Source organism: Prinia subflava, chromosome 6 (genome assembly GCF_021018805.1).
Source record: "Prinia subflava isolate CZ2003 ecotype Zambia chromosome 6, Cam_Psub_1.2, whole genome shotgun sequence".
Classification (NCBI taxonomy): domain Eukaryota; kingdom Metazoa; phylum Chordata; class Aves; order Passeriformes; family Cisticolidae; genus Prinia; species Prinia subflava.
The window spans coordinates 19,257,303-19,284,449 of NC_086252.1; the positions used below are offsets into that span (position 1 = coordinate 19,257,303).

Consider the following 27,147-nt stretch of genomic DNA (forward strand, 5'->3'; position numbering starts at 1 on the left):
TTGGAGCTGAAAATGCTTACATAGTTTGCTGTCTTCTGTTTCATAAGCAATAATCAGCACAGATAACTTTGAATGATCTTTGGATGAATCCTTGAAAATACTCTAGAAACTAGTTTACGATGTTTTCTTTTCAAGTGTGGATTTATGCCAAGGGCAGACATCCTTAGTAGCCATCATCTTTATTTGTAAAAGCTGCAGTTGTCACTGTCTATTTTCTTACCTAAATCCAGTTTGTAATCCAAAAAAAGGATTAATGCTTTTATTAGGTTTAAATGTGCAGAGCTCAGACTTCCTTTGAGTAGAATATTTTCCTCTTAGTGATGAGCATTGATATAGTTGTACTAATACTACAGCTCCTAGAATTTTCCTATTTCGGGATCGGTTTTGCCTCTGTGTGTCACGGATTGCATGGATAAGATGATGGTTACAAAGGTGTAACCAAGAGGGGATTGCTTGACCCTGTGTGACTGTCATGCTGCAGAGATGGTTATTTGGAATGTACTGCTGGTGGGATTTTCACATGTCTGAGCTTTACTTTGGGGCCTGATTGTTCATTTGCTCAGTCACTATAGGATGCTTTTTTACTGGGCTGACAGCGAGTGAATTTAATTGGTTCCCAAAGCTGATACCTTATAAATAAAAGTTCTGTATGTGTGATGTATTTTTCTTGTTGACAAAAGCTCTGCTATGTTTTTTTTCCCCTCACCTTTCCCAGCTGGATTATGCACCCAAGTGCATAGACTATTTTCTTAGCCAGAATATTCTGTGTGCCTGTTGTTTTTATTCATGCCTTTTCCTAGAAATACTCTGGGCAGTGATGCAGTTCTGATGTAGGTGTGGGAATGGAAATGTGCTGCGGTAGCCTGAAGGTTATGATGCACTATTGCAATTCCTTGACAGAAAAACACGTCTATAAGTAGTTGAGTGATCTCAGAACACTGACTATATGTGTAATAAGTTTTCAGTGTAGGAAAATGTTATTTTACATTTCAGTCCATGAGATACAGAGGCAAAGCTTTTCCAAGGCATGTGAGTTTGAAAGTCTCTGCATAGTGTTTTAACCTCAAGCCATGCTTCTGGGTAAGGGTAATATTTTGTCTTTTAATTATTCTAAGATTTATATTCTAAAATAAAAACAGACTTTTTTTCGAAAATGTCCATGCACAAAAGTTCACTATGCTCCATTGCACAGTGAAAGATGAGTATTAATGACACTGAGTAGTGAAAAACGTTTTCTTGACTCTTTTTCAGAAGTTTAGTTGTCTTCCCTTAAACTATAATTGTAACAGCAAGTATGTTAATAAATTTTTACAGTTCTTAAAATTGCACCTGGTTACTTATATGCTGAAGTACCATAAGAAGTAAGCTGTAGATCTTAGTATGGCTAACAGGTTGTGGAATTTTTTTGTCGTGTTGGTTTTTGTTTGTTTTAACAGTGTGACCTTGAAGGCTTCATAGTGACAGTGATGATAGTGGAAATAAGATGATTTGCTCATGGGGGAAGCAGAGCCATTGTTTGATGTTGAAAGAGCACTGTTGTATTACAATAGGTCTTGGGAGAAAGAAAAAGAAGATACGCAAATCTCAGAATCATTGAAATTAGTTTCTAGCAAGAGTGCCAATTTCTGATCAAACCCTGCTGATGCATTCATGGCATTCCTCTGTGCTTTCATCATGAAGTGGCACATTAAAAATCTGGGAGTGTGAAGGGAAGACTCAGTGAGGCTGAGAGGAAAACTGGGATCAAGACCAAGATGTATGAGGCTCTGCTAATATGGCAAGCTCTGTATGACTTTAATATAACTTTACAGTCTAGCATTGGGTAACCTTAAAACTATTTTATCTTGCTTAGGAAATAGTAAGGTTTTAATCTAAATCTTGGCTGTATGTAAATACTTTGGCAGCTACAGAAAGCAGCTTCAGTCTTCATTTATCAGGGAGATGCTCCCAGCCCCATTAGTCTTCAGTTTCTTGTAATTCATATGACTCCATTCATTAGGAGGGATTTTGGAGTCCATTTTCTAGTGATTGATGTGTGCTGTACATTATCATGTGAGTTTTGTGCTTAGAAAAGGGGAACATGACCTTGTTGAATAACCTCATTAATAACCTCATTAGTGTGCTAGTACTTTCTAGTTTGGAAGGTTAAATTAAACACTGAAAGAAATCAGAAGAGCTTAAGGAAATGGACATTTATGAATTACTTGAGTTTTAAAACTATAAACCTCTTTAAATGGCTGGGTTTTAAATACAAGCCACAGCAGCTGGAAACTAGTTTTGTGGGGTAAATCTTACGAGTTTTGTCATCAATTAGCTTTTAAAGTTTTTTTCCTTATTTTTGTCTTGACACAGTGGATAAAAATGACTACATTAGAATGTAACTGCAAAATTAAAAGTTGGAAAACAAGAATATCATGAAAAATGCTTCGTGAAGTAGTTTCTGTTTAGTTTGTGGAAAGATAGCCTAATGTTACCTATTTACCTGGCAATAATTCCAAATTATTAAAGTAAAATAAAATTTCTAAGCTATGCTTTCTGCTTTTAGAATCAACAGTCTTGAGATAATTGCATTTCCAGGAGTATTGTATATTTTGCTAATGTATGATAGCCCTGTAAAAGATGCACATGTCAGTTTGATGAGTTTATTTCAAATAAAATCTATTTAATTTAAACTTAATTAATAGCCTGATAATACAACATTTGTGATTTTAAAACTTCAAAGATATCTTTATGAAGCTGCACACAGAGTCAAAACACATTAAAAATCCATGGTATAGGTAAGGAAGACCTTTCTTGTCCTTCTGGCTCCTTTAGAGACTAATAATTTTCTAGGGATCATAGTTCTTGCCAACGTAGATACTGTTGGGTATTTGTAAAAAATTCACATGAAGATTTTGGAGTTGAAATGTCCTTGAAATGATTTTACTGATGGCTGAAATTTGAATGCTGATTTAATTTGCTGTGTTAAGAAAGCATACTTGCAGCACCAAATGACAGATACAATAAAATGATAAAATGATGCTATCATGAGAGAATGAAGCATCTTGTCACTGATCTCAAATTTAGTCCAAGCTCTTAAGGACCTTTGGTTTACTGGGAAAACAGTACTGGTAAAATAATGTAGTGTATTCTATGCTTTCTCCAGTTATGTATGAAGCACCATGAAGAATACACACACAGAGAGCTGCAATAAGCTGGACAAGAACAGCTTTTATTATTTATCTTAAATTGGGGAGACAAACTGGTTTGAATCCTCAGATCAAAGAAGAGCAAATATAATCTAGAGATTCTTCTGATCACAGCCCTTTCTTGTTATCTGTGTTGTACATTGTGGTTGTGATTTCTAGGCAACTGTATAGAAAAATTTATTCCAGATACATTAACAGATCTGTATTTTTTCACTTGCTTTTCTTTCTTTTCCTTGAGATAAAAGTATATAGGGAGAACAACACTGTCTAAGTGGATAGACATTAACATTTTGAGCAATTTTTGCTCTGTACTTTCTCCTCTTTTTCTTTCTTTTTAATTCTCAGCAGATTCTAGAAATCTCTACAGTTTTTATTAGTTTGGAAATATCCTCTGCACTTATAAAAAAGTGTAATATTATTGGCTTCCTATTAAACACTAGAACTTTGAGTTTATGCTACAGCAGAGTGTAGAAAACACCATCAAGAATTAGAATATTTCACTTAAGTATTAAGCTTTAAAACGCCCTAAAATACAGAGATCTTGTAAAATATAGACGTAAATGAAACAAAAGTGGGTGTTCATAAACCCTGGAATGAATGAAAAGGAGTAATTGCTTAACAATTAATATGTGGAATTGCCTTTTGGGAAATAATTTAAGAATTACTTCTCACTTTCTTAAATACCTTTTCTAGCTTGTACCTGATTGACCAAAGATCATATTATCTAGTTTAACTACGATCTGAAACTGCATCCCTGCTGAATTGTGAACTCATGTTTTATGGATGAGGATTTAAATTTATTTCACAATAATACAAATAAATAGAGCTTATGTTGCATCATGTTCTTTTTGTTATTTGTAGACTCCAGAGAAGAAACAGTCAGAACCTTCCAGAGGAAGAAAAAGAAAAGCAGACACTCAGAGTGAAAGCAGCCAAGGTAAATTAAAATGTAAATTGACTGGGTAGTGATTGCATGTAACAATTTTGTTACAAATAGTTTCGTAACAGAACAGTTTTGACTGTTAGCCTGGATTTTTGCTTATGTAAGATGGGTGTTATGTTTTGGCTGCTAAATTATGTATTCTTCTCGGCCTCCCATTTGTCCCTGGAAGGGATGGGCAACTGAAATGTGAACTGGACTGGTAATTACCCAGAAGAGTCATGAGCTGCCTCGTGTAACTCGCAGCTATGATACCACTCTGTAATCTTTTTAAGAATTACAGCAGTTCTTCTCATGCAAAATACCATGTGGTTTGATTTTATTTTCAGTAGATAAGGGGAAAAAGAGATTACTGATTACAATACCTGATGCTTGTTTCACAGGTAGATATAAAAATTGAATTTTATTCTTCCTTTTCTGTGGAAGATTGTAGTAGTCTTAGAGGGGTGGGGAAATCATGATGAAACTGATTTCTAATTTAGCATTTACAAAGTTTAGTTTTTTGTCATTTTTCTCTTTAGTGTGACTTTTGGGTGAGAACTGGTAGAAATTTAACCTCAAGACAAAAATTCCTCAGAAGGGGAATGGAAATGGTTCTGATAACATCTGTATCAGCTTTGTTTTTTGTTCTAACAGAGCTAGAAAACATTGCTTCAGATATAAAGCTATGGGCTCCATATCTGGAAGTCTTCATGATGCAGCATGCTGTTAGTAGAAGAATCATGTTGTTTGATTAAAATTAATTTCTTCCTAAGTGTTACGTTGTAGACACCTGCTTTGTTCAAAAAACCTGAATGAAATTTCCTATTTTCATTGTTCTGGTAGCTTATCCTTCCTGTTACTAATGAGTGATGAAATTAGAGATGATGGAAATTTTGGGGACTTTTTATTTTGGAAAACATTATTATAATGTCTTATAATCACTTTTACTGTCAGCAGCAGTAAAACTGAGTAGTCTGCAGTGCAATATTCTCAAGGATCAGGCCTAAGAAACTGCAGCCTCTTGGAGTGGTACAGTGCAGCTGAAGCACAGCAAAAACCTCCTATTGTATTGGAAATAAGAAACAAGAAATCGATCTCTTGTATATTGCATACCCAGGATATTGACTTTGTAATATGTAAATTAATCCATAAATGTTGGAGAAAAGGATTGTTTAGAGCACAGAAGTAATTGGGAAGTGGTATAAATCAGTGTAAATCTATTGGTAATTGGCTGTGCCAAAATAATTTGACGTATTTCTTCAGTGCAGAGATCTGTAACAGGACATCAAATACATTTTTCTATACTGAAAAGAAATGCAGCCTGTCTCATTTATCTGCATGGAATCAAATTTGATAAAGTGATATATGAGAATTAAGCATGAGGACAGAAATCACTAGCAGAATTACAGGGTAGGTAAAGAATTGGCTGGGGGAAGTAGCAGCATTATGTCCACTAACTGGATAACTACTGGAGAAGTTCTGCTGTTCTAGGTCTTGAAATAATTTTATCTAAATTTTTTTGTTAAAAGTCTTGACACAAAAAGGGCTGCCAAATATTTCTGGTTTTTTGTGTTAATTCTTAGTGACACAGCATTATGCAGCAGTGTCAGTACAGAGGTATATTGAACTACAAAGAGAGTTCATCAGGGCTGAAACAATAGAAAAGCTTGAAAATCTTTGCTAAAAAGTAGAAATTGAATTTATGGATCTATGGTTAATGCTCTCCTAATATATTGCAAAAATTTCTTTCTAGAAAGTAAAAAGCTTTGAACGATAGTCCATTTCCAAGATGTCTCCTAGCAGGTTGTCTGACTTCTACAGGAGAAAACCCTGTCTTAAGATTTATTGGTCATCTTAGGGCCAAACAGAAAAAAATACTTGTGTGTTGGATAAGGTGTAGGTATGATCACCAGAATGCCACATATGGGTCAGGTCCTCCTGTTGAAGAAATGTAATTCACATTAGTTCTCCTGAAGTCTCAATCTGTTTAAGATAAATTCTAATCTTATTCTCTGGTGGTTTTTTTCCCTAGTTTACACTGTGAGTTACCCAATTCATAATTAGTTTAACCAGAGGACTGGAAATACTTGTCATTCTCTATGCCTTCACTGTTACTGGCACCTAGGAGAATCCTTGCGCAGAATATTTGGGCATAATAACTCACCTGGAGTATATAATGTTAGTAGACCTGGTTAATTTGATACTTTTGAGATAGTGCTTGAAAAGGGGAGGGACTTAGAGCTAAAGATTTGATCTGTAGGATGAGAGATGAGTTTCCTGTTATCTAGAAGAGGGCTAGGGTTTCTGTAAAGACTACTCTAAACTGGCTTAGGAATTGAGGGTGACTTAATATCTGATTTCTCAATGAATGGAATATGCAAATCCCTTTGTTTTGGCAATCCCTTAATTGCCTATATAGGGACATCATGTATTACCACATCAAAGAAAACCAATTAACCAGTGGTAAGATTTTGCTATAATTATTTTATAGGTAAAAATGTAAGACACCTCCACAAGTAATTTATTTAACCAATTCTAATGTATTACTTTATTTATTGCAGGAAAGAATATTGGGGGACGTGGTCACAAGATTAGTGACTATTTTGAGGTAAGAATTTTGTAAAATTTACTTCAGTTTTAAAATTTTATTTTAAAATATCCTTTTAGCCTTTTTTTGGATGCTACAACATTTTTGGTTGTAATGGACAGGCCTCTTGAGAGGTTACTTTTTCCTTTATGTAAGCTTCTGAGTATTAAACCTTGAAGTAGAGATGCAGTCATCTCTTGATGGAGCCTGAACTAAAATACAAAACCCATTATCTTTCACACTGTTCTTTAAACAGTTAAAGGCTGCACTAGTAATACAACCTGATGTACAAATCCTGTGTACAGACGAGCTGTAGAACGTGCTGTGCACATTCAGTAGATGTGTGATGCATTTTGAGGAGATGACTAATGGAGGTCCCTTTGCTCTGCAGTACCAAGGTGGAAACGGCTCGAGCCCGGTGCGAGGCGTCCCTCCTGCCATCCGCTCTCCTCAGAATTCACATTCCGCTCCTTCTTCTGTGAGTCTGGGCACTAGAGTCTAACAATAGCAAAACTGAATATCACCTGTGTTTGAGGGGGGAGTTTGCAAAGGAAAGAGTCCTGGGAAAGAGTTCATGCTTCAACAGGAAAAAAAATCAAATTAAGTATTAAAACTAAATCATTCTATTAACGCTGGGTCTTTTTTTCGTAAAGGTAGTTATGTAAAATGTTGAATAAATGTTAAAATGTTGTCATGGCATCTATTCATAGGCCTCAAACAAAAAAGGGGAGGTTTTTTGTTGCTTAGAGGGAAACTTGGACCCATAGTCTGGGACTTTAAAAGCTCAATTTTTTTATAAATTTTATATTTTTTTCAATAATTGATATGTAATCTGCCTTTAAAATTCTCTGTTGGTTGTGCTAATTCATTTTTTTCCTTCTCATAAGCACAATTTCAGTGCTCAGCATACCAACGTGTTATTCTAAATGGCCAAACAAATTTTGCCAGTTACAGAAAAGATTTGTTTTCTCTGATGGTAGTACTCAGCTTTTATTTTTATTCCATGTACTTCCAACTTCAGGCATCCTCTTGGTCTTGCCAACAATATGGAGTGTAATACAGATTTTGGAATTTGGCTTGAATGAGGTCTCATTCACACAAACTAGATTCATTAACAGGATTTGTGTTCTGATCTGCACTAGCTTCCCCTCCCTGGTTCTCCCATGAGAACTAAACACTCCAAAAATAACTCACATTATTCTTGAGTTGTGAAAGCTCAGAATCAGAAAAGTAAGTCTTTGTAAGATTGAGATCACCTTATGTCAATCTTGTATTGTCTTAAATCTTTCAGTCTGTTTCCCAAAAGTGTCAGTCTCAGTTTTCTCAGAGAGCATATTGCATCCATCCTGAACTGCAGGTGGTGCGTAACGCCGCCCTGACAGCTCTCTGTGCAGTGCTCCAGGTAGTAGCTTGTGTAAAAAAACACCTTGTTTCTCTGTTCTTTGAGATGTTCCTGCTAAGAATTGTACCAAGGCTATGCTCATAATTAAATATCACAGCTGTATCTAAAATACTTTGCTTTCATGCCTTTCAGGTTCGACAGAATAGTCCTTCTCCTACTTCGTTAGCTTTTGGGGACCACCCTCTCACACAACCAAAGCAGTTATCTATTAAAATTACTCAGGTAACTTTTTGAGTAGATCACTTTAGACTGCAGGAAAAAAAAAAGAAGCAGCTATGTTTATTTCTTCGTCTTTTAACTTCTAAACTCTTCAAGACTTTGAAAAGCTTTGCTTTTTAAAATTGCCGATGCGTTGTTTTTCTGTTAAGTTCAGCAGCTCATAATTTAAATATCTCTAGGGAGTTTTATATTGTGCACCTGCTCAGCTCCCAGCATTGCACTTCGTAAGTACAGAGATGACCATGTCATTGGCAGGTTTTTTCCAAGATTTTTGCTGTTGTGTGATTTTAGAAATAGAGGCTGCTTTTTCAGGCAGTATTTGAATTGACAGCTGCCATTGTCATACCGCATTTAGAATCCGACGTTGAAGAAGAAAAATGAGATGGCAATCAAAATGATCAACACACGGTTCTGACGTGACTTTTAAAAGCTGGAATCAACAGTTTCACTCTCTCTGCCATTTCTGACGTGATCTGTTCTGTCTTTTGCATTAGTCAGAAAAAGGTTGCTTCACCTGTTGACTGATACAGAGAAATTAAATAATTCTTGCCCTGTTTTTTATGCTTTTTTATGAGCAGTAACTTCTCAATTGGGAATGAAATCTTTTTGTAGTTAATGGTTTGTCCCAACTGTTCACAGTTGTCCTCATGAAAAGGGAAAGTGATTTTGAATAAGAACCTTTCATGACACTTCCAAACACCTGAAAATAAGATTTGCTGTTCTTGTTGAATGTTTTAAAGTAGTTTATTTCTCTGCCTAACAAGCATAAGAAGAATAATGCTGCAGTTGTAAAAGGCAAGGATAAATATTTCAAAATGTTCTTTCTAGACTGATCTCACAATGCTGAAATTAGCTGCACTAGAAAGTAATAAAAATCAAGACCTGGAAAAGAAAGAAGGTCGTATAGATGACTTACTCAGGGTAAGTGTTGGACATGGATTAAAGGTGCTTATGCAGATCAACAGACTGAATATGAGGACTTTTTTTAGATTTTTAAAAAATTACTTAAATAAAAAGGTATAACAAGTTTTTAATTTTTGTAATTTTTTTCTTAAATCTAAGAAGTCTATATAATATGTAAGATTTCTTTTTCAGCTTCTCTGCTACAACTTGTTAATGATTAAATATGTTTATAGAATTCTGAAGGTGCAAAGAAAGGCAATGCTGTTTGCAGGCAGTTGATAAATTCCTTAAATTCATATTATAATTCAGCTAAGGGGTGGTTTGGGGATTTCTTTTGGTTCTAGTTGTGAATAGCCATTATCTGTGGAACGATTGTTGGCATTTTCAGAATGGACATAATTGTGACAGAAATAATTACAGGCAATACGAAACTACTTTAAATAAGAAAAGTATGCTGTACTGTGCTCTAAGACCTGTTTTCAGAAAAAAAAATCTTAATGCTTGTGCTCTTGAAGGAAGCACTGGAGAGGGCATATACAGAAATATGAAATATGAAACAAACCTGTATTCACTTGTTGTGGTCTGTTCTGTTTTTGTAGGTGTATGTACATATGTACAATACATAAAAATATTAACCCATGCAGTCATGTACTCTGAAATTGTATATGTAGACTGTTTTAACACATGTTCAGTGGTATGGAATAGGCAACCCTTAACTATTTTGTTGATAAAAATTTTGTTTTAATCAAAATAATATTGTTGTGGGATTTTTAAGGTAGTAAGTTAAATATAATTGGAACACAGGGAATTTGTTAAATTTCCTATTCAGATCATTGAAACTTTCATCATTGTGAATTTTTTGCTTTCTTTTAAATTGAAGATGTTAGGATCCACAAGAGTTAAGAAATCCTGTATAAAGATCTGATGCTAAAATTTAAACTTTCAGTTTGAATGTAAGTGGAGCCCTCAGTGGAGAGCTGAACAGGAGATTGGAACAGAGCTTTTATATATTCTCATTATGCTGAATGCTCTGTAATACAGAAAGCTGGACGATGTAAAGGAAATAAAAAAGAAGCAAGGCATCTGTCTGTAAATAGGGATAGATCTGTGAAATGAAATTTTTATTTAGATGAATAGATGTGTTTTTGCATGTATGTTGCTTACTTTAGTCGTGTGAAAGTAGATAAATTTATTTTCTGTGACAGCTGATTTTAAAAAGTGTTTCAACATATCTCTTCCATTTTGTATATATTTATTAGGCTAATTGTGATCTTAGAAGACAAATAGATGAACAACAAAAATTACTTGAAAAATACAAAGAAAGGTTAAACAAATGTATTTCAATGAGCAAGAAGCTTCTAATTGAAAAGGTGAGTTTACTGCTCTTAAAATCTTTGTGATAAAAGCTGGGAGATTGCGGTAAAACTCCATTGTGATTCCTTCATTTTCACTTCAGCTTTTCACATTAGTCACTTGAGACTGAAACTTCATATCCATGGTCTCTGTCTGGCACTATTTATATAAACCTGAATGGCTAAATAAAATGTTTAGCCTTTTCCAGATCATGGAAAATGTACCTTTTTGAATTTAAGGATTTACCCATCGTAAGTAATTCAAAATAGCAAAGCACAGAAGTTATGAATTTAGTATGTGGCATATTTTCTGGACAAATTGTAAGATTACAGTGGATGAATGAACTTTTAGACATATTCTGTTGTAAAGAAGAGATGGGTAATATCTCTTTGTGAGAGAAGTTGCTAAGGAAATTTTTGATGTAAAATGATAAAATTACATGTTAGCTCAGAATTAATGGAAAAAAGGAAATGAAGATGACTGCCTTCATGTTACTATTAATGAAAGAACTGGTTTTTTGAAATTTCATGCTCATTATATTTAAACTAATAGTAATTTATTAGATGACAAGGGTACCCTGTTTCTCTCCCTCTTCTTTAAAATAGCCTCATTTTAAAAAATCCTAAATTAATAGCAAATCATGTTATTAGAAATGAAGGTACAAAAATGTTTAAGATAAACAGCCCCAATGCCTTCCCTTCTGCTGGATCCTACACAAGTGCACAAAGTGAGCCATTGGAGGATTCAGGAGAGTTTTCTCACTACCATGTCATAAATAAATTATTGCAGATCTTTTTAAGTTCCAGCATAAGGGGAATGCAGGGAAAAGATGCATCAGATCTGTTTGGCATGACAGTAAGTACGTACCTTCAGACTGAGAGTACCACAGGGGATGTTTCTTGTGAAAGGCCCTTCTTCAGTCTGGAAGTCTGTAAAAAGATCCTCAATTCTGACAACTTCTCACTTCTTCTGTGTGTGATTTTGGGCCACAGACATTTCTTACGAAGCAAACATTTGTAACAAAGAGGTTTCCTTGCATTAGGGGTTCATAGTGCTCTTTCTTCTCTGAGGGAGAGCGGGCAGGCTCTGTTGGTTGTTACATCCCAAGGATGCTTGTGGTAGCAGAGCTGGTTCTAGGCAGGGCATGTGCTGCTGTCACTGCAAGTAAATATCTGATTGCAGTGGAGCCTGCCCACAGTGCATTGGCACACAGAGCTCCTGCCCCAAGTCACTTGGGTACAAGTAGTGACAGAGGTGCTCTGCCAAGGAAGTTTCCAGGCTAAGTATAGGAAGTGCTTTATGATATCTGAGTTGGCTCATTTGTTGTAGTAGCCATGTACAGATAGAATCTTTATTATATCCTCTGCGATGTTGATACTCTAAATGAAGTGTTTTTTTAATGATGAAGAGCAGCAAAGTTTGTAGGAAAACTAAGCCAAACTCAGGGGTTTTTTTGGTGCATAAATTGTCCTCTTGTACTGGGTCTGGCAACTGCAGATGCTTGAGTTCTGTAGAAATTAGAATAAATGGGGTGACTACTACAACATATTTTTGTTTATTCTCCTCTTATTCCTGCCTTAGAAGGCTGTTGAAGGAAAAAAAACCTGAGTGTTTTATTGACTTTTTGAACACTTCAGTGTTACTAAATATGAACACTTTTTTGTTGTTTTCTTAGAGCACACAGGAGAAGCTGGCAAGCAGAGAGAAGAGCATGCAAGACAGATTACGCCTGGGGCATTTTACAACAGTTCGTCATGGTGCTTCATTTACTGAACAGTGGACAGATGGCTTTGCATTTCAAAATCTTGTGAAGTTAGTCAATGCTATGTTCTTAAAATTCTCACTAATTGTTACTTCCCTCTAGTGGACTTTTTAATTACTGATGTTCTAGGATTGGAGCAGCTTTGCATTTTGCTTTGCCTTTTGAAGACTGAGAATAGAGTACAGAACTCCATTAATGAGCTGAGGGAACACTAAGGTTGTGTGTCTTTAAGAAACAGTTTGGTTTCACTTTGTTTTAACTACCTTTAGAAAAGCATGAGTGTAGTAAATAGGCAGCACATAGTTATTCAACTCAGCTGATAGAACTGTGAAGGTAAATCAGTGGTTTTTCAGGAAGCTTACCATGCATCACTGGTGGTGATTGGGACAGAGGAGGTCTTTGAAGTTCTCACTGGTCACACAGGTGCTACCTGCACATCCTCCTGGCAGCAGCTTTTTCTGGCACCCTGCATCTCAGGGCTGTGAAGGAGACAAAGCTGGCAGCCTCAGACAGGGTCTAGTGCAAGTGGATGTGGGAGAGCAGGCACCTGGAAAGGAGCTGCCAGAGCAGGTGTCTCAGCAGAGACGGGCCAAGGCAGAGGGCTCTGCAAGACTCTCAGAGATGGTGGTAAGATAATGCTACAGGACTTCCAAAGGAGCTCTTTGGTAATGAGTCTGATTCATTGGAGATATAGATAGATATATAGGTAGAAGGATACATATATTTCAAAAAGTAATTCACCAAGATTTTAGTTTTTGAAGGGCAGTATTTAGTCTTAGCGTTATGGGATTGCCTGGGACACTGTTTTTCTAAACAGTTTCAAAAGCAGTCTGTTAGATGTGTTTTCCCTAAAAGCTGTAATTGTTTGCCATACAACCAAACTAATGATGTATTTGGGAATGGCCAGATCAAATTCAGTATTTGGCCTATAAAAATAAGGTACTCTCTGTTGATGCTGTCAGAGGGTGTTTTTTATGGTACAAAATAAGGTATCCACCAGCTTAGATTTTTTTTTTCCTAGTGCAGAAGTCATGCATAACACTTTCAAAAACAAAACAAAAAACCTACAAAACCCCAAAACAACAGCAAAACACAAACAATTCCCCCTGAAACCACCATATATTTAAAAAGTAAATTGTGCCATAGCTTTTGCAAAATTTTTCCACTTCATGAAGAACACTGATGTTTGCTCTCCTAGGAAACATTTTCACATGTACAGTAAGTTCTTTAAAATTTCTAAATGCCCTATCAGTTAAAAAGATAGTTCTTGAAAAAATGCAAATTGATGAAACTTTAATAAAGCTTTTTTTGGGGTTTACAGGCAGCAAGAGTGGGTGAATCAACAAAGGGAAGACATTGAAAGGCAAAGAAAGCTCCTGGCCAAGCGAAAGCCTCCAACTACAAATAATTCTCAGGCACCATCTGCCAATTCTGAACCCAAGCAGAGGAAAAATAAAGCTGTGAATGGGGCAGAAAACGATCCCTTTGTTAGACCCAATTTACCACAGCTGTAAGTTTAACATTTCAATCAGTCTTTTACATAAATTCTCAGATATTGTCTGTGTATGTTCTATTCAAATAACAGCATAAAAAGACACTCAGTATATTCAGCAGCTATATTCTCACTAAGGACTTGCTGATGTTAGGGAAATTTGCACCGCTGTCTATGAAGTTGTTGTACAATTGCACTGTCTGTGAAGTTGTGGACAGTTTATTTTTGGTGAAGTTGCCAGAGAAGGGCCCATTCTGAGGACAGGCAATGTTCTTTATGTTATCCTGATCTAGAAGTGTCCTTAGCCTGGCTTCTTAGTCTTGTAATGTCACTGATATTGATGGAACTTTTCGTTATCCACGTTGGTTTAAGAGCTTCTCTTTTAGTTGGAGATTTTTTTTCCATATAACAGTATTTGACAAAACCCCCTTTTTTCAGCCTTTAGGATTTGAAGACATGTCTTAAGACAAATGGAAATAGTATCTTTTGCCCCCTTCTGAATGCTACATCCTGAGACCGACTGTTAGAAGTTACTGATCCCATTTCCCATATTAACAATGTTGTATTTTTTTGTCATTGAAACACAAAATTTGAAAGTTATTAAAGAACTCTGTTTATTCTGGGGCCATTTTTTTCCTGCAGACAGAAAGGGTGTAATTCAAGGCACATGAAGATGTCTTCTTGGCACTTAATTTGAACATTTTATGAAATTGCTGCTTCAAGATATTAGTTACTGCCCTTTATGCTAAGAGGCTGCAGCTGATAGTGTATCTATTCCTAGTTTATTTTTAAGTAAAACGTAAATAATTAAGCTTTAAAAGAGTAGCAAATTAATCTGTATGACTTTGCAGAAGTAAGCTTCCTGCATTGAGCATGGTCACTTGTCACCTCTGACGTGTGGAGGCAGTAATTTATACTCTGGGGATGCAGTGTATATAAATTGCTCTGGTTAGATCCTGCTAAATAAATACATTTGGACCATCCCTTTGAAGACAGCTGCATGTATTTTGCATAATGCATCATTCTTAAAATTCACATTGTGAAGTTGTTCTACTGTGACAAAAATATCATGAAAATACCGTAGTAAGGCTGGCAATATGAGCAGGTCTTGGTTAGCATTACTTGTGCTTTGGTAGAGAGCTGAAGAATCATTGCTTGTTGTGACTCTAGTGTAAAGCTTAGTCCCTGTGTTTTTTCTAAGACCCTAATTAATATTTCAGAATAGTACAGTAAATATTGCTATTTTGTTAAAAATAATACTGCTGTGTGATTGAATGTAATCCCTCCTGTTATTAAAAGTAACATTTAAGTAATGGAAGATACCTGAAAACTTACAGAAATTTTTATTTGCTAACCTTTGGCTGGTTATACTCCCATAATCTTATTGCTGCTTTGAGAGATGATAAAATATAAACTGGGGAAAAAATACAGGCAACGTGTGCTAATTTTTAAGTAGGACAGGATGAATTCCTGGTAATAAACTTTGGAATATTTTCTGGTGTTACATGGTGTTAAATAATTTCAAATTTACTAACGACTGCAAATTTTCATTTCATCTGGCTTAACCAGTTACATGTTAAATGACACATGAAAATGCTTACTTGTTATGGAATTGCCAGGAGAACAATCAAATTTGTCCTTTTGTATCTAATGCTAGCAAAAATGTCAGCAGTTATTGAATGAAAACTCTTTTGCATTTAAGTATGATAGTTCAATTGTTATATAATCCATATATGAGATGACTTGCCTGTATCACAAGCTTATAAATTTTGTTTCAGATCTTTGAGGAGATCTGTAATGCATCCTGAGATCACAGAATCATTAAGCCACATTATGCTCTTAGGCCTTTACTCAAAAGGGGTTTTTTGTATTTAGGATTTGTTATAACTTTGTATTGTAGTATTATGTATTGACTCCTTTCTGCTTCTCAGTACGGAATTAATTGTTCCGTGTATCTTGGTAAAACATTAATTAGACACTTCCATTTTAGAGTAAATTTGTCATATGCTCTATGTGATTCTCTCCTATTACATTGCTTATCACTGTTTCTGCATTACTTTGACAGTAATGATCTTAATTAGTACAGTCAAATGGAGAAGGTTCTGTTTATGAGGCATGAGGAAATGCAGAGCTGCTTGAGATTAATGAACTAAACCAGCAGTGAATTAGTACAACGTACAAGCAAGTGATCAAGCAGGTTTATTTTAAACATACAAATGACTTGCTAGGGATTGTTACCAACAGGTGTCTTTACCACTGCATTGTTTGCTTTAAAAAATATCTCCAGCTTTTGGTATTGACAAAATGATCTATAGCTTTGCAACAATCAGGAGTATTGAAGCTTTTTCTGCAAACAGGTGTTGACTGTTTTGAAACAGACTGAAGGTATTGCCTGAGGCATTCTTAATAAGGGCATTGCATTGGTTTAGTTTAGCTGAATATCCTGTTGTCTCTGATAGGAATGTAAAAGCAGAAGTTTTGCTCTGAAGTTATTGGTACAAAAGTGGCCAGCTTGCCAGTGTCTTGTGAGTGAATGGTGGCTTGGTGCTTCAAGTAACATGGAACACATGAGTCTAAAGATTGTCCTGGTTTTCCATCATTCTTCTCCTTTTTGTGGCCAAAGCCAAAATTAAAAAGTAGTTTCAATTTTGAGAGTTCTTTTTTCTGCTGATTAAAGTAATTTTATTAGTCTTATGTGAAAGGAATAAATTTAAATGTATTTAAAGAAAAAGTATTTATTTGAAGTAGAGGTTGCCTCCTTAGCCCTGGAAAAAACTCTGTTTGAAAATTCTCTTCCAAGTTCTTTGGAGACGTGAGAGTGGATTCTGTAAGATTGTAATGCAAGTCCCCGCTTTTTGGAGGCAGCTCTTGTTTCATGAGACAATTCCTTCTAGGAGCAATGTTTTATTTGGTTTGGGTGGTGGAATCTTTCCTCTGCAGCTTCAGCCAATTCAGTTGTATTCACCTCCCTGTCACCTCTTCAGGTGCTTCCCAGTTCTCTGTGGTAGCCTGCATGTATCCTTGTCCCTGCATGCAGTTTGGACTGGGAGAGCAGGGAGAGCTGGCAACGCTTGTCACTGTGGCTGAACAAATGCAGCGTTTAGCAGGAGCATTCTGTTCTGTATGGAACAAATAAAAATATTTTCAGGAACTCTTTCAGGCTGAAGTGCCAACAATGTGTCTGGGCTTAGCTGGACAAGTAAAGACGGCTCCTTTCCTGAGGCAGTCTGTTTCTAAGGGAAACATGGAAACAATGGGTGAAAAGACGTCATGAAAGGTTTTGACTTGGTTGAAGTTTGTTCATCCTCGTATAAATTTGGGGAACTGAAGTGGGAATAAGCTTGGACCAAAAGAGAAGAGCTTCAGAAATTGTAGCCAGAATGCTTATATTGGATGTGTATATGGGTGTTCTGGAGCATGGCTGCATTCTGCTGTGCTTATGTATCCAGGATGATTTTCCAGCGGGGCAGAGGTGGGAAGAGAGATGTAAATGTACCAGGCTTGATAATGGTGAAAACCAAGAAAGATGTGGCTAGTTTGGGCTTTTTGCCTTGTCTGTATCTACTAGTTAAAGAACTTTGATTATAGAAGGTTATACTATAGAAGGTATAGAAGTGTCTGCACTTGTGAGGAAGACGTGCAGAGAAGACTGGTTATGTCTACACTTGTGTATTGTGTCAAAACCTTTGTAATTTGGTGGCAAAAATATAAGCCTCTGAAAGCCCTATTCTTTAGAACTTAAAAAAAAAAGTGGTAATTGGTGGATTGATGGTAATCAAACCTTTTAATTGGTGATAATCAAGCCTTTCAGGAAAACTATCTGTACTATCTTCCAGCAACAAGTAAGAGCGGCACATCGTGGCCCTGTATGTCACAGGAGAATTATGCTGCATACACAGAATATGTCCAGTGCATTTTGGGGAATTTCAGGAATTTACTGCATGTGTTTCAGTTTATTTGGCTGCAGATAGTTAAAATACAGCATTTATTGTACAGTAAATTTATGCAGAAAAGGTCAGGACCAGACTGGTGCCACATTAATTCATGCAACCTGTTCCCAGCTGCACTTCTTCCTCAGTGCTCCTCAGATTAGCCCCAGGCCCGACTATCCAGCTTTTAATGACAGCAGCCTTGCTTCTGGTTGATGTTCTACCCTGTGCTCCTCAGCCTTTTTCCCTCCACGTCTGATGAGACCTGTGTGTCTCAGAGGATAGAGGAGCAACCCCTTCTGCAGGAATCCGGGGTGTCTTGTAGGTGCCTTGGATGGTGCTCTGAGCAACCAGATCTGGTGGGTGGCATCCCCGTCCATGGCAGGAGGGTTGGAACAAGGTGGTCTTTACCCTTCCAAGCCAGACATTGTGTGATTCTGTAATTCTGTTCTCTAAAGGTGCCTCCAGCATGCCACTGCCTGGCAAAAGGTGTGGTGAGGGGATGCAGGTGGAAAGGGGTGGGCTGATGGGGAAGTCTCTAGGCTGGTAGGATGTTTCCAGACTCTGCAGTGGGCTGGTGACCTACAGCCAGAAAATAGACACTGTTACTGGCTTCCTGCTGCTTGCTGTGTGCTATTTTAATACAAAGTACACTGTGTTTTTAGATAAAAACTGTGAAACTCCTTTAAAAAAGCATTTCTGAGTATGAGAGAATAAAGTTTTGTTTTTCAGAAGTAAATGAACAAAATCCAAAGTGACTATATCTGTGTACAGCTCTGTGTTTTATGTGCCTTTCTCCGAAATGTGGTGGTCAGTAATGACAGTTTTAGATTGCTGTGAAACATGCTGTGCTTCTAATAGAGTTAGATTTGTAAGGAAATAGAAAAATGGAAAACAATGATTTATTGTATTATAGCATAGAAACATGGAAAGAGTGACTTTGAATCCTAATGTTTTCAATATGACGTTCAAGTTGTGCTCTGTGCTCAAGAGGGCTGTTTCAGGACTTTCTGAAAGGCAATACTTGCTGGAGCTGTCTAGGCACTTTGTAACTCTGTGTGGACACCTCAGGTTTTATAAAAAGGACCAGATTTTCCGTATTATGTTAGTTTTTAAGGGGGTCTGTGGTTTTAGGGCTCCCAGTGTTCACTAAAAGTTCTGGTACATCATGTCTTAAACTTCATATTTTGAGTGTGTTTTACTGGTGGTTCAGCTTTGCAAAGCCACCTAAAATACTCAATCTTTTTCCTGAGAAAGACAAACTTTACTATCTGTCTTTCTGGAAATGTACAACTTGTCATTTATACTGTAGACAAGAATCTGGAAACTACAATATTCAACCTTGTAAACATTGGCATTGGTCTTTTTTAACTGAGAACTTAATCCACATTAGAGTAATTTGCTGTTCTAATAGAAGTATTGAAAAGTGTCAGGGATATTGTTGTAAGGCATCTAGCATGGTCTGGATTTCTTTGCTAGTGCCAGTAGAGGTATTGCAGCAGGAATTGGAGCATTTGTTTCTTGTGTTTCTTGCTGTTGCTTGGACTGTACAAAGTCCAAGCGCATTGCCAGCTTTCCTAACTATGGACACAGCCCATTTCACATTTGCTTTAATGCCTCTTCTTTTAAGATGTAGCATACATTGTCTAAACCCAGAGGAGATTCTGCTAGGAAAAGGATATAAATGTTAGGTCCCAAAATGTGGTAGTAAGAGACCTTTTGCCTTTTTTGGAGAGTCAGATTTCCTCCCTCCATTGCCTTCAGATGTCTATTGACTGTAATACAAGACTGCTCTGAATTCCAGTAAGAAAAAGAGATGCAGGGTAATTTTGTATGACATGTCTTAAACGATTGCTTGCATCTCAGATTCTGACAGGGTGTGATGATGGGTGCTTTTGTCGCCTGATCTGAGTGTTTCCTATACGTTACAGACCCAGAAGGCTGATGAAAGAACTACAGCCTTGTGAGGCTCCTTCCAATTTCTTGAAAATTTAGATGGTGTGGTCAAAAAAACCCTCAGTAATTTCACTGAGTTTTGGTTGAATCAGTTTTATGTCCTGGTCAAATCAGAAAATGGGCAGCAAAATTCAGTGTTTATAATAACAGGAATGGAAAAGGGCTCTATGGAAGCTTCAGAACCACCAGATTTTATCTGAAAAAGATGCACTCCTTTATCAACAACTTTTGAGATGCAATTAAAATACAGATGTTGGAATTCTGAAAACTGTGAACTGGAAGTTTAAAAGGGAGGAAGAAATAGTCTGTTAGATTTCTGCAAATTTTGTTGAAGTTGGTCAGCGTTAGCTGTAAGAAAAACCTGAATTCGTGTCCCTCATCTCTGGGAAAACTAGTGGTGTTTCTCAAGACATTCTAGTCCTCAGACCTGCAATATATACTGCATGTGTAGCCTTCCAACCACCTTGGGCAACAATCTTCCTATCTGATAGTTGAACCCACAGAAATATGGACTTTGTGAGAATGTATTACACTATGAGATTTAACTTTATGTCATGCAAGAAGCATTAGGTCTAGGCAAAACAACAAAAAATGTAATTTTAATTTCTTTTGTAGGGATTTGTGTGAACCCTTTCAAGGAGGCCATGCTTCTTTCTCCTTCCCCATCCCCTGTTTCTCTTCCTCATATGTGCATCGTTTCTTATTTGGAACTTAACTCTTGGTTTTATTTTTCGGGTTTGTCTTTTTTGTCCATCAGATGGGTACTGCATGCAGTCAGTTGACAGGTTTCTTAGTTACTAATCTGTGCAAACAGTCCAGATTCTCTGCATGATAACTGACTTTATGTCTGAGCAAGTCTATAGACAGTAAGGGACCACTGAATTATTTGTAGCCAGAAATTGCTGAGAAAAGGAAGATGCAAAGAGAACAAGCGAGAGAGTCACATGTGAATTCAAAGCTGAATTTGTGGTTTCATGCAAAATGTAGTGCTAATGAACTTGAAATGTATGGTTTTGCACTACTGTCTGTAAATCACAGCTCAGACATCCAGTGTTATCATTCTTGTCTAATTTCTGAATGCGTCAGAGTTGAGAACCAAGCAGTGGAGTAGCATCAGCTAAAATCTGGGATGGTGATATGATTCAAGATGCACCTAGGTAATTCATAGATGGTTCAGTGGGAGAGGCAGCTAATGTTGCAGAATCCCAAATATAGGCATTCTGTAAGTATGTTTTGACCCTGAAATGACAATTCCAAGATGTTCAGATGGTTCAAAAATGTACTTCTAGTGGCAGTAAATAACAAGATACTAGCTATACTATAGTTTTTAAGTAAAAATGCTTTTTTTTGTTTGCCACAATATAAAAACAATAATTACATGATTGTTTCATTTTTCAGTTTGACTCTAGCAGAATACCATGAACAGGAAGAAATTTTCAAGCTTCGATTAGGACATCTCAAAAAGGTATGTTTTTTAAATCTCAACCAAACCCATAAAAATTAGTCCTATCAAAATGAAGAGATAGGTTGTTGTCTGATTAAGAAAACGTAATACTAAAATTGCTGTACTGCTTTATGCCCAGTAGTGGCCTTCCTTTTGTTTCTGTTTGTGTTTGTTTGCAACTTTTCATAAACACTGGGATTACAGGGGAGCAATAATGAGTCCATCCAGTGTAACACTGTGCTGGCTCCTTAAATCCTTCTAAGAGTGCTAACAGTGCTGATGCCATCAATCCTTCCTCTTCCCCTTCCACTTTCTGAGCTCTCATTTCAGAACTCAGTGAACCAGCCAAGTTTGATATATGGGCTTTTTATTTTTTGTTTTTTGGCCTTTAAAAAGGCCCAATTCACAAGCATTGTACCTCTGAATTAATGTAATATTTTCATCATCTGTAGTATTCACTTCAGTTTTTATCAGTTATCATATTATTTATCACAAGAGCATATAATTTTCCTACTTCCATGGAAAATCTCTTCTCTGTGTCTTAAATTATTTTTGCAATCAGATATTTTACTCTAGTCTTTGACTTTTGAAAAAACCTTTTTCTTGAACCCCATCATCCTAATAAATCTGTGTAGTGAGATTATTATTATATGAAGAAACTATTGCTCATTCAAGCAAAGATTTTGAGGAGTAACCTGTAAAATGGAATTGCAGTTGATGCAGACAGAAATACCTCCATGAGAGTGAAAGAAAAGGACTTACATGTGCTGAGTAGTAGTTCCCGAGTTGTTGAATCAAAACAGGTTGTGGTGCTTTTCCCCTGAAATGTTGCAAGAGTCTGTTTCAGGCCTGTTCTCTCCAAATGTACAAGCCACCTGTTATAATTCTACTATAATAAACTGAACTGGGCCCCTTGAGAAAGCTGCAGCTGTTTCTAAGAATATGACAGGAAAGTACTTGAATCTGTAGTAGGAAATCTGCATATAATTTGCTGGCACTGGTGGAGTAGACTGCCCACATTGTTCTTTATTGTTAATGGTTTAGAAGCTCCAGCTTCAGATGAAATTCTGTTAAGAAATTCTGTGGGTTTTTTCCCATGCTTTAACTTTATGGAAGTCTAATGGGAATTTCAAATGATAGATGAAATAAACAGTTACAGGGTTACTTAATACTGGAATTTTGGTTTCACCTTGAGCATCAATGCTGGAGTACTTTGCAAAAGATGGAAATTCCTTGACTAAATGCCAGGAGGGAAACAAATGTTATTCTTAGCAAACCATACTTGTGTACATCTGAAACAAATAATAAAAATACATTCTTACATTATAATTCTTGTGTGTGATATGGATTTTGTCATTAACTAAGAAAACCAATTTAGTTGCCTTCATTTTACATGGCTCTATTTCTTCCCTGTGCTTCTTTGCTATTTAAATTTTTTTTCTTCATTCCATCAGCATATGCTGTTTTGCTGACTGCTCCTCTTCCTTTTCACTCTTGAGATGCTTTCCTGGTGCTCTTATTTTTGGTGCCCTGTACATGCTGCCACCACCAGTTTTCTTTTCCTACTGCTACCCAGGAAATTCTTTTCCAGCTAGTTGCTTTGGTCCTGGAGAGAGGCTCTTGTTTTCTCACTTGCTTTTATGTAGCAGTGACCTGAGGCAGCTAAGCTGGTTCATTCTTGCTTAAAGGTATTCACAGCCTGAGTGTCCTAAATAACAGCTGGAAACAATGCAACCAGCCAGTTTTCTTTGGACTAACATTGGCCTATGAACCACATTTTGAGAAGCACTGAATTGCATAATGTATGAACAAAAAGGTCCAAAAGAGGCATAACTGATGGATTTTTTTTTGTTAGCCTTTGGGAAGAACATAGACAATTGTGTGTATAAGTGTGTGGCCTTTTGTGAGGGGAGAAGGACTGAAATTCTTTATAAAGGACTACTGGGTTATGAGGAACTGCCTATCATTTCAGGGTGTTCAACAGAGAACTGCAGGGATATGTCTAAATATAGAAAAAAAGAGTTTAACATTATATAAACAGGAAAACACCCAACTCTTGACATTGTATCTTAGGAAAAATAAATGGTCCATCCAGATCTGCTGGCAGATCAGTGCTACTTAGTCCAGCTTTTATATTACTAGGAATTTGATTCTCATTTCCTCCATGGAGGTTCATTTCATGTCTTTGGGATGAGAAGTTTTTTCCATCATTTATAGGGATGGTTTCAGGATATCCACTGAAATCATCTAGTCCAAACTCCTCAATTCCTTGGATATGTGGTCATTTCATATGAGTTTTAGATCATACAAATACAGTTGTTGCTTCAGGATACAGGTTTATGAAAATACTGTATCCTTATGGCATTTTCTCTCTGCCTTGCTGACTTGTGCCTCCATCCCCTTGTGCCATGGCTTGTTGCCCTGTTGCTTTTACCAGCACCACCAGGTTGTACAGAAAATAAATTGGGTTGGAGAACTAATCTAGTTTCTTTCAAAAAACAAATATGTATATTTTTGTGATGATAGTTTCTTTTTTTCTTTTCTTTCTTCTGGTTTTTTTTTCCTCCTAAAGAAAAAATTGATTAGTATTCCAGTTTGATATACCATGTGGCTGTGCAAAAGGCTGTGCCAAAATAACAAGAGGTGATGATGGGTGCTGCTACTAAAAAAATATGTATCAGATGCCAGGCCTTTTTCCTCTTCAGCTAAAATAATTCCATAATTATGAGCTTTCTGATATGGACTACTTTTGTCTCCTCTTTCTTCAAATTTTCAAGTTCTAGAGGCACTAACTCTGAAATCAGTATGCCTGGAATGTCTTTCAATGAGTATGTTTCTCAGTTTGAGTATAGACACATAAGTTTCCACAAATTGGGCATCATGAAATCTTTATGATTTTAGAGGACCTGAATAAATAATTATTTCATTGTTTCTTAATGCATAGCATAAAGATGAGATAAAATTAAGTGCTGAAATAAGTTAAGGAATGTGCTCCTACCTGACATGCTTCTTTTGAATCTGTGCTTAAAATCTTATGCAATACACATTCTTCATTTGTAATTTTAATAAGATTCAAATGGAAAAATCTTTTCAAATTAGATTGGTTTTGGTGTCTTGTATCAGCACATAGAGAATGTTTCTGCTGTAATGATGTGCTCTTTTATACTTTTACTTGATTTGCACTTCAGCCTTAAAATATTTTACATGTCTTTTCTTAATCTGTCGGTTTGAACAGAATCTGTAATTGCCCATATCTCCATTTTTTCTTTTTTTTGTACATCAATTTCAGACCGCTTCCCAGATAATTTATCTCCTTGGCTGAGGTACAAAACCCAGCTGCCTCTCATTTCAAATAGCATCCCTACAGTGCAGAACAAAACCATGAACATCCCATTACCTGTGGGTTCATGAGCAGAAAAATTTCTTGAAACAGGCTTTTGCCTTATCTTTCTGAATTTTTCTGGCTTTAAGAGAAAAGCAATGCTTTCTTCTAGTTCAGCAGGGTTTTGTAATGTAATGTCCCTCCATCACCACTAGTATTGATGCAGGGGTAAAAATACCCTTTTCAAATGGGAAGTAAATGAGCTTTTATATTTTCTTCTTTTCATTTGCAGGAGGAAGCTGAAATACAAGCAGAACTTGAACGTTTGGAAAGAGTTAGGAATCTTCACATAAGAGAACTGAAAAGAATAAATAATGAAGATAATTCACAGTAAGAGTCTTTACTGTCTTAATTTTGCATGTCTGTTTTTAAAGTAATTCTCTACGATCACATTTTACCTGTAGAAGAGACTTGTTCATAATTTCTTTCTGGTTCTCTATGTTTATTTATGTATTTGAAACACCAATTTATTTAAAGTTAACTAACATTTGTTACGGTTTGGTAAATTTATTAATGTCTTTGTTGAATATGCAAGAAATAACATACCTACACAGCTTATAGTGAAGAGCTGAAACTTGCTAGGCCATATTACTAATCCAAAAAAACCCACTTGTGAGATAACTTAATGTAGTTCACTTAGTTGATCGTAATGCAAGAAAATGGCAGGGAAGTTTGATGCACCAGCAGCAATTTTGTGCTACACTTAAAATTACTTTTGTGTTTATGGCACGTTGATTTCATTCCTGCTAAGTATAGGTACCTAACAGGAAAAGCCATATTATATTGTTACTTTGTATTTCACTGTGAATGACAATGTTAAATTGCTACATAATACGAACTGTTCCTGGGTAGTTTTGAAAGTATTAATTACATAACTTAAAGAATTAAGTCTGTGTTCCATGATGACAAATACAGACACTGCAGTTTCACCAACCCTTTCAGCTGGCACTGTTGCTTGAAAGGAACTGGTTCTGCCTCTCCCTGGCTACTCAGCCCTGTTTTCTTTCACGTGCTTGCAGTGGCATTTCTTTACTGAACCAATCAATCCAAATTACCAGCTCCTGTGGTTTATTTTTCTGGATTAATTTTAATCTAGGATCAATTTCCTGGTCTAGTTCTTTGCCTAGTTGCAAAAGTATTTATGCTGCCATGAGGAGAGAGGACAGTGCAAGGGTGGAATGAGCCAGGGGGAAGGACATGATGGGACTGGACTCCTCACTTTGTGCACTAGGAAATGTTTATGAAACTGTAGCCTTAAGCCTTTAGGATTTTATTTTATTTCTTACTTTTCAGACAGAATAGAATTATGCATACACTAAGGCTTTTAAATATTAAAAGAAAAAGATGTGAAATTGTGCATAACTGTTCTATGCTACCTACCATGCAGTAATACAGAAGGGTTTCTTTACCATGTGGCTTTAGTGCTAATTGATAGCTAAATTGTTTTGTGTTTTGGGTATGAAAAATAATGGGTGTTGATACTTACATATTGAAGGCAGAGTATTTCCTTTAAAATATATATATAATATTTTTTAAAATAAAAATATACGCTATTATTTTTAAATAAATGTCCTACAACAAATGAACAAAGCAGACAACCTTTTTAAATCTTCAGTGTTTGCACTAGAAGAGGTTTAGGTTTCTTTAAAAAAGGATCCTTCAACAATAAGGAATAAATGGCACAGAAAAATGACAGGCTTTGACTACGAGAACACTGCATGTGAAGAATGTCCAAATTACAGTCACAGCTGAAAACAGTTACAGGACATGGACAAGCAGGATAGTGCAGCTTCACTACTCATCATCTACAGTCAATGTTAACACATTTTATGGTACAAAATGAAAAGCTTTAAACTGTTCATGTTTTTGTGGAAGTTTAGACAGGCATTTACCAAGTGGTCAAGCCACAGCTTATAGCTGTAGAAGAGAGAAGCAATGGAGAAATGCTTTAGGTCTCTAACCCCTGACTTTCCTAACGTGTCTTGGTGATGTGGCTGTTTGGTAATGGAGACAGTTCTCAGCCAAAGCAGCTGCTGGATTCTGGCTCAGCTCCTGTTGGGATTTCCCCTTCCAGCTGTGGTGTAAAGCTAAACCTGTTCCTTGTTCTGGCAACAGTCCATCTACCCATGACAACCTTGTATGTCTACAACTGCACTGCAATAATGGCACAAGCTAAGGGTGTGAGTTAGAGCTTCCTGTGTGGCTTTGGAGCCCACGTGTTGGGCTGTGGTTCTGAGCCGTGGAGAGCCACAGAGCAGCAAAAGCAATGGGGAGAGAGAAGGGGGTAAGATAGACAAGACTGACCTGCCAGAGGTACACATCTAATAGAAAGACCATAAAAAAAAGAATTGGGCTACTGGTCACATGACATCAAATGCCTAATAATGCTGCTGCTAAATTTGGGGGTTTTTCTACACTGAATACATTAATTACTGTTTATGGTTTCTTTGAAACCATTTTCTCTGAGAAAAATACTCAGCATTGAAATACGTATCTTTATAGTAAATGAAAAGGAAAGTTTTATTTCTAAAAGGGGCAAGTAAAGAGTATATATCTTCTCTCAAATGCTTGACTACCTATGACCATACTTACAAAACTGTAGAGCATA

The 27,147-nt window shown here is 36.5% G+C and overlaps 1 protein-coding gene across 2 annotated transcripts in view; it reads left to right on the forward strand.

The window, feature by feature from the left end:
• TLK1 (tousled like kinase 1) overlaps positions 1-27,147 on the forward strand; it is a 68,238-nt gene that overhangs the window by 29,873 nt on the left and 11,218 nt on the right. For both annotated transcript variants that reach the window (XM_063400536.1, XM_063400535.1), the window contains exons 4-13: positions 4,050-4,125; positions 6,672-6,718; positions 7,089-7,175; positions 8,232-8,321; positions 9,147-9,239; positions 10,481-10,591; positions 12,250-12,386; positions 13,658-13,846; positions 21,112-21,178; positions 24,772-24,869. In XM_063400536.1, coding sequence (XP_063256606.1) covers positions 4,050-4,125; positions 6,672-6,718; positions 7,089-7,175; positions 8,232-8,321; positions 9,147-9,239; positions 10,481-10,591; positions 12,250-12,386; positions 13,658-13,846; positions 21,112-21,178; positions 24,772-24,869 — 995 coding nt within the window. The remainder of the gene's footprint in view (positions 1-4,049; positions 4,126-6,671; positions 6,719-7,088; positions 7,176-8,231; positions 8,322-9,146; positions 9,240-10,480; positions 10,592-12,249; positions 12,387-13,657; positions 13,847-21,111; positions 21,179-24,771; positions 24,870-27,147) is intronic.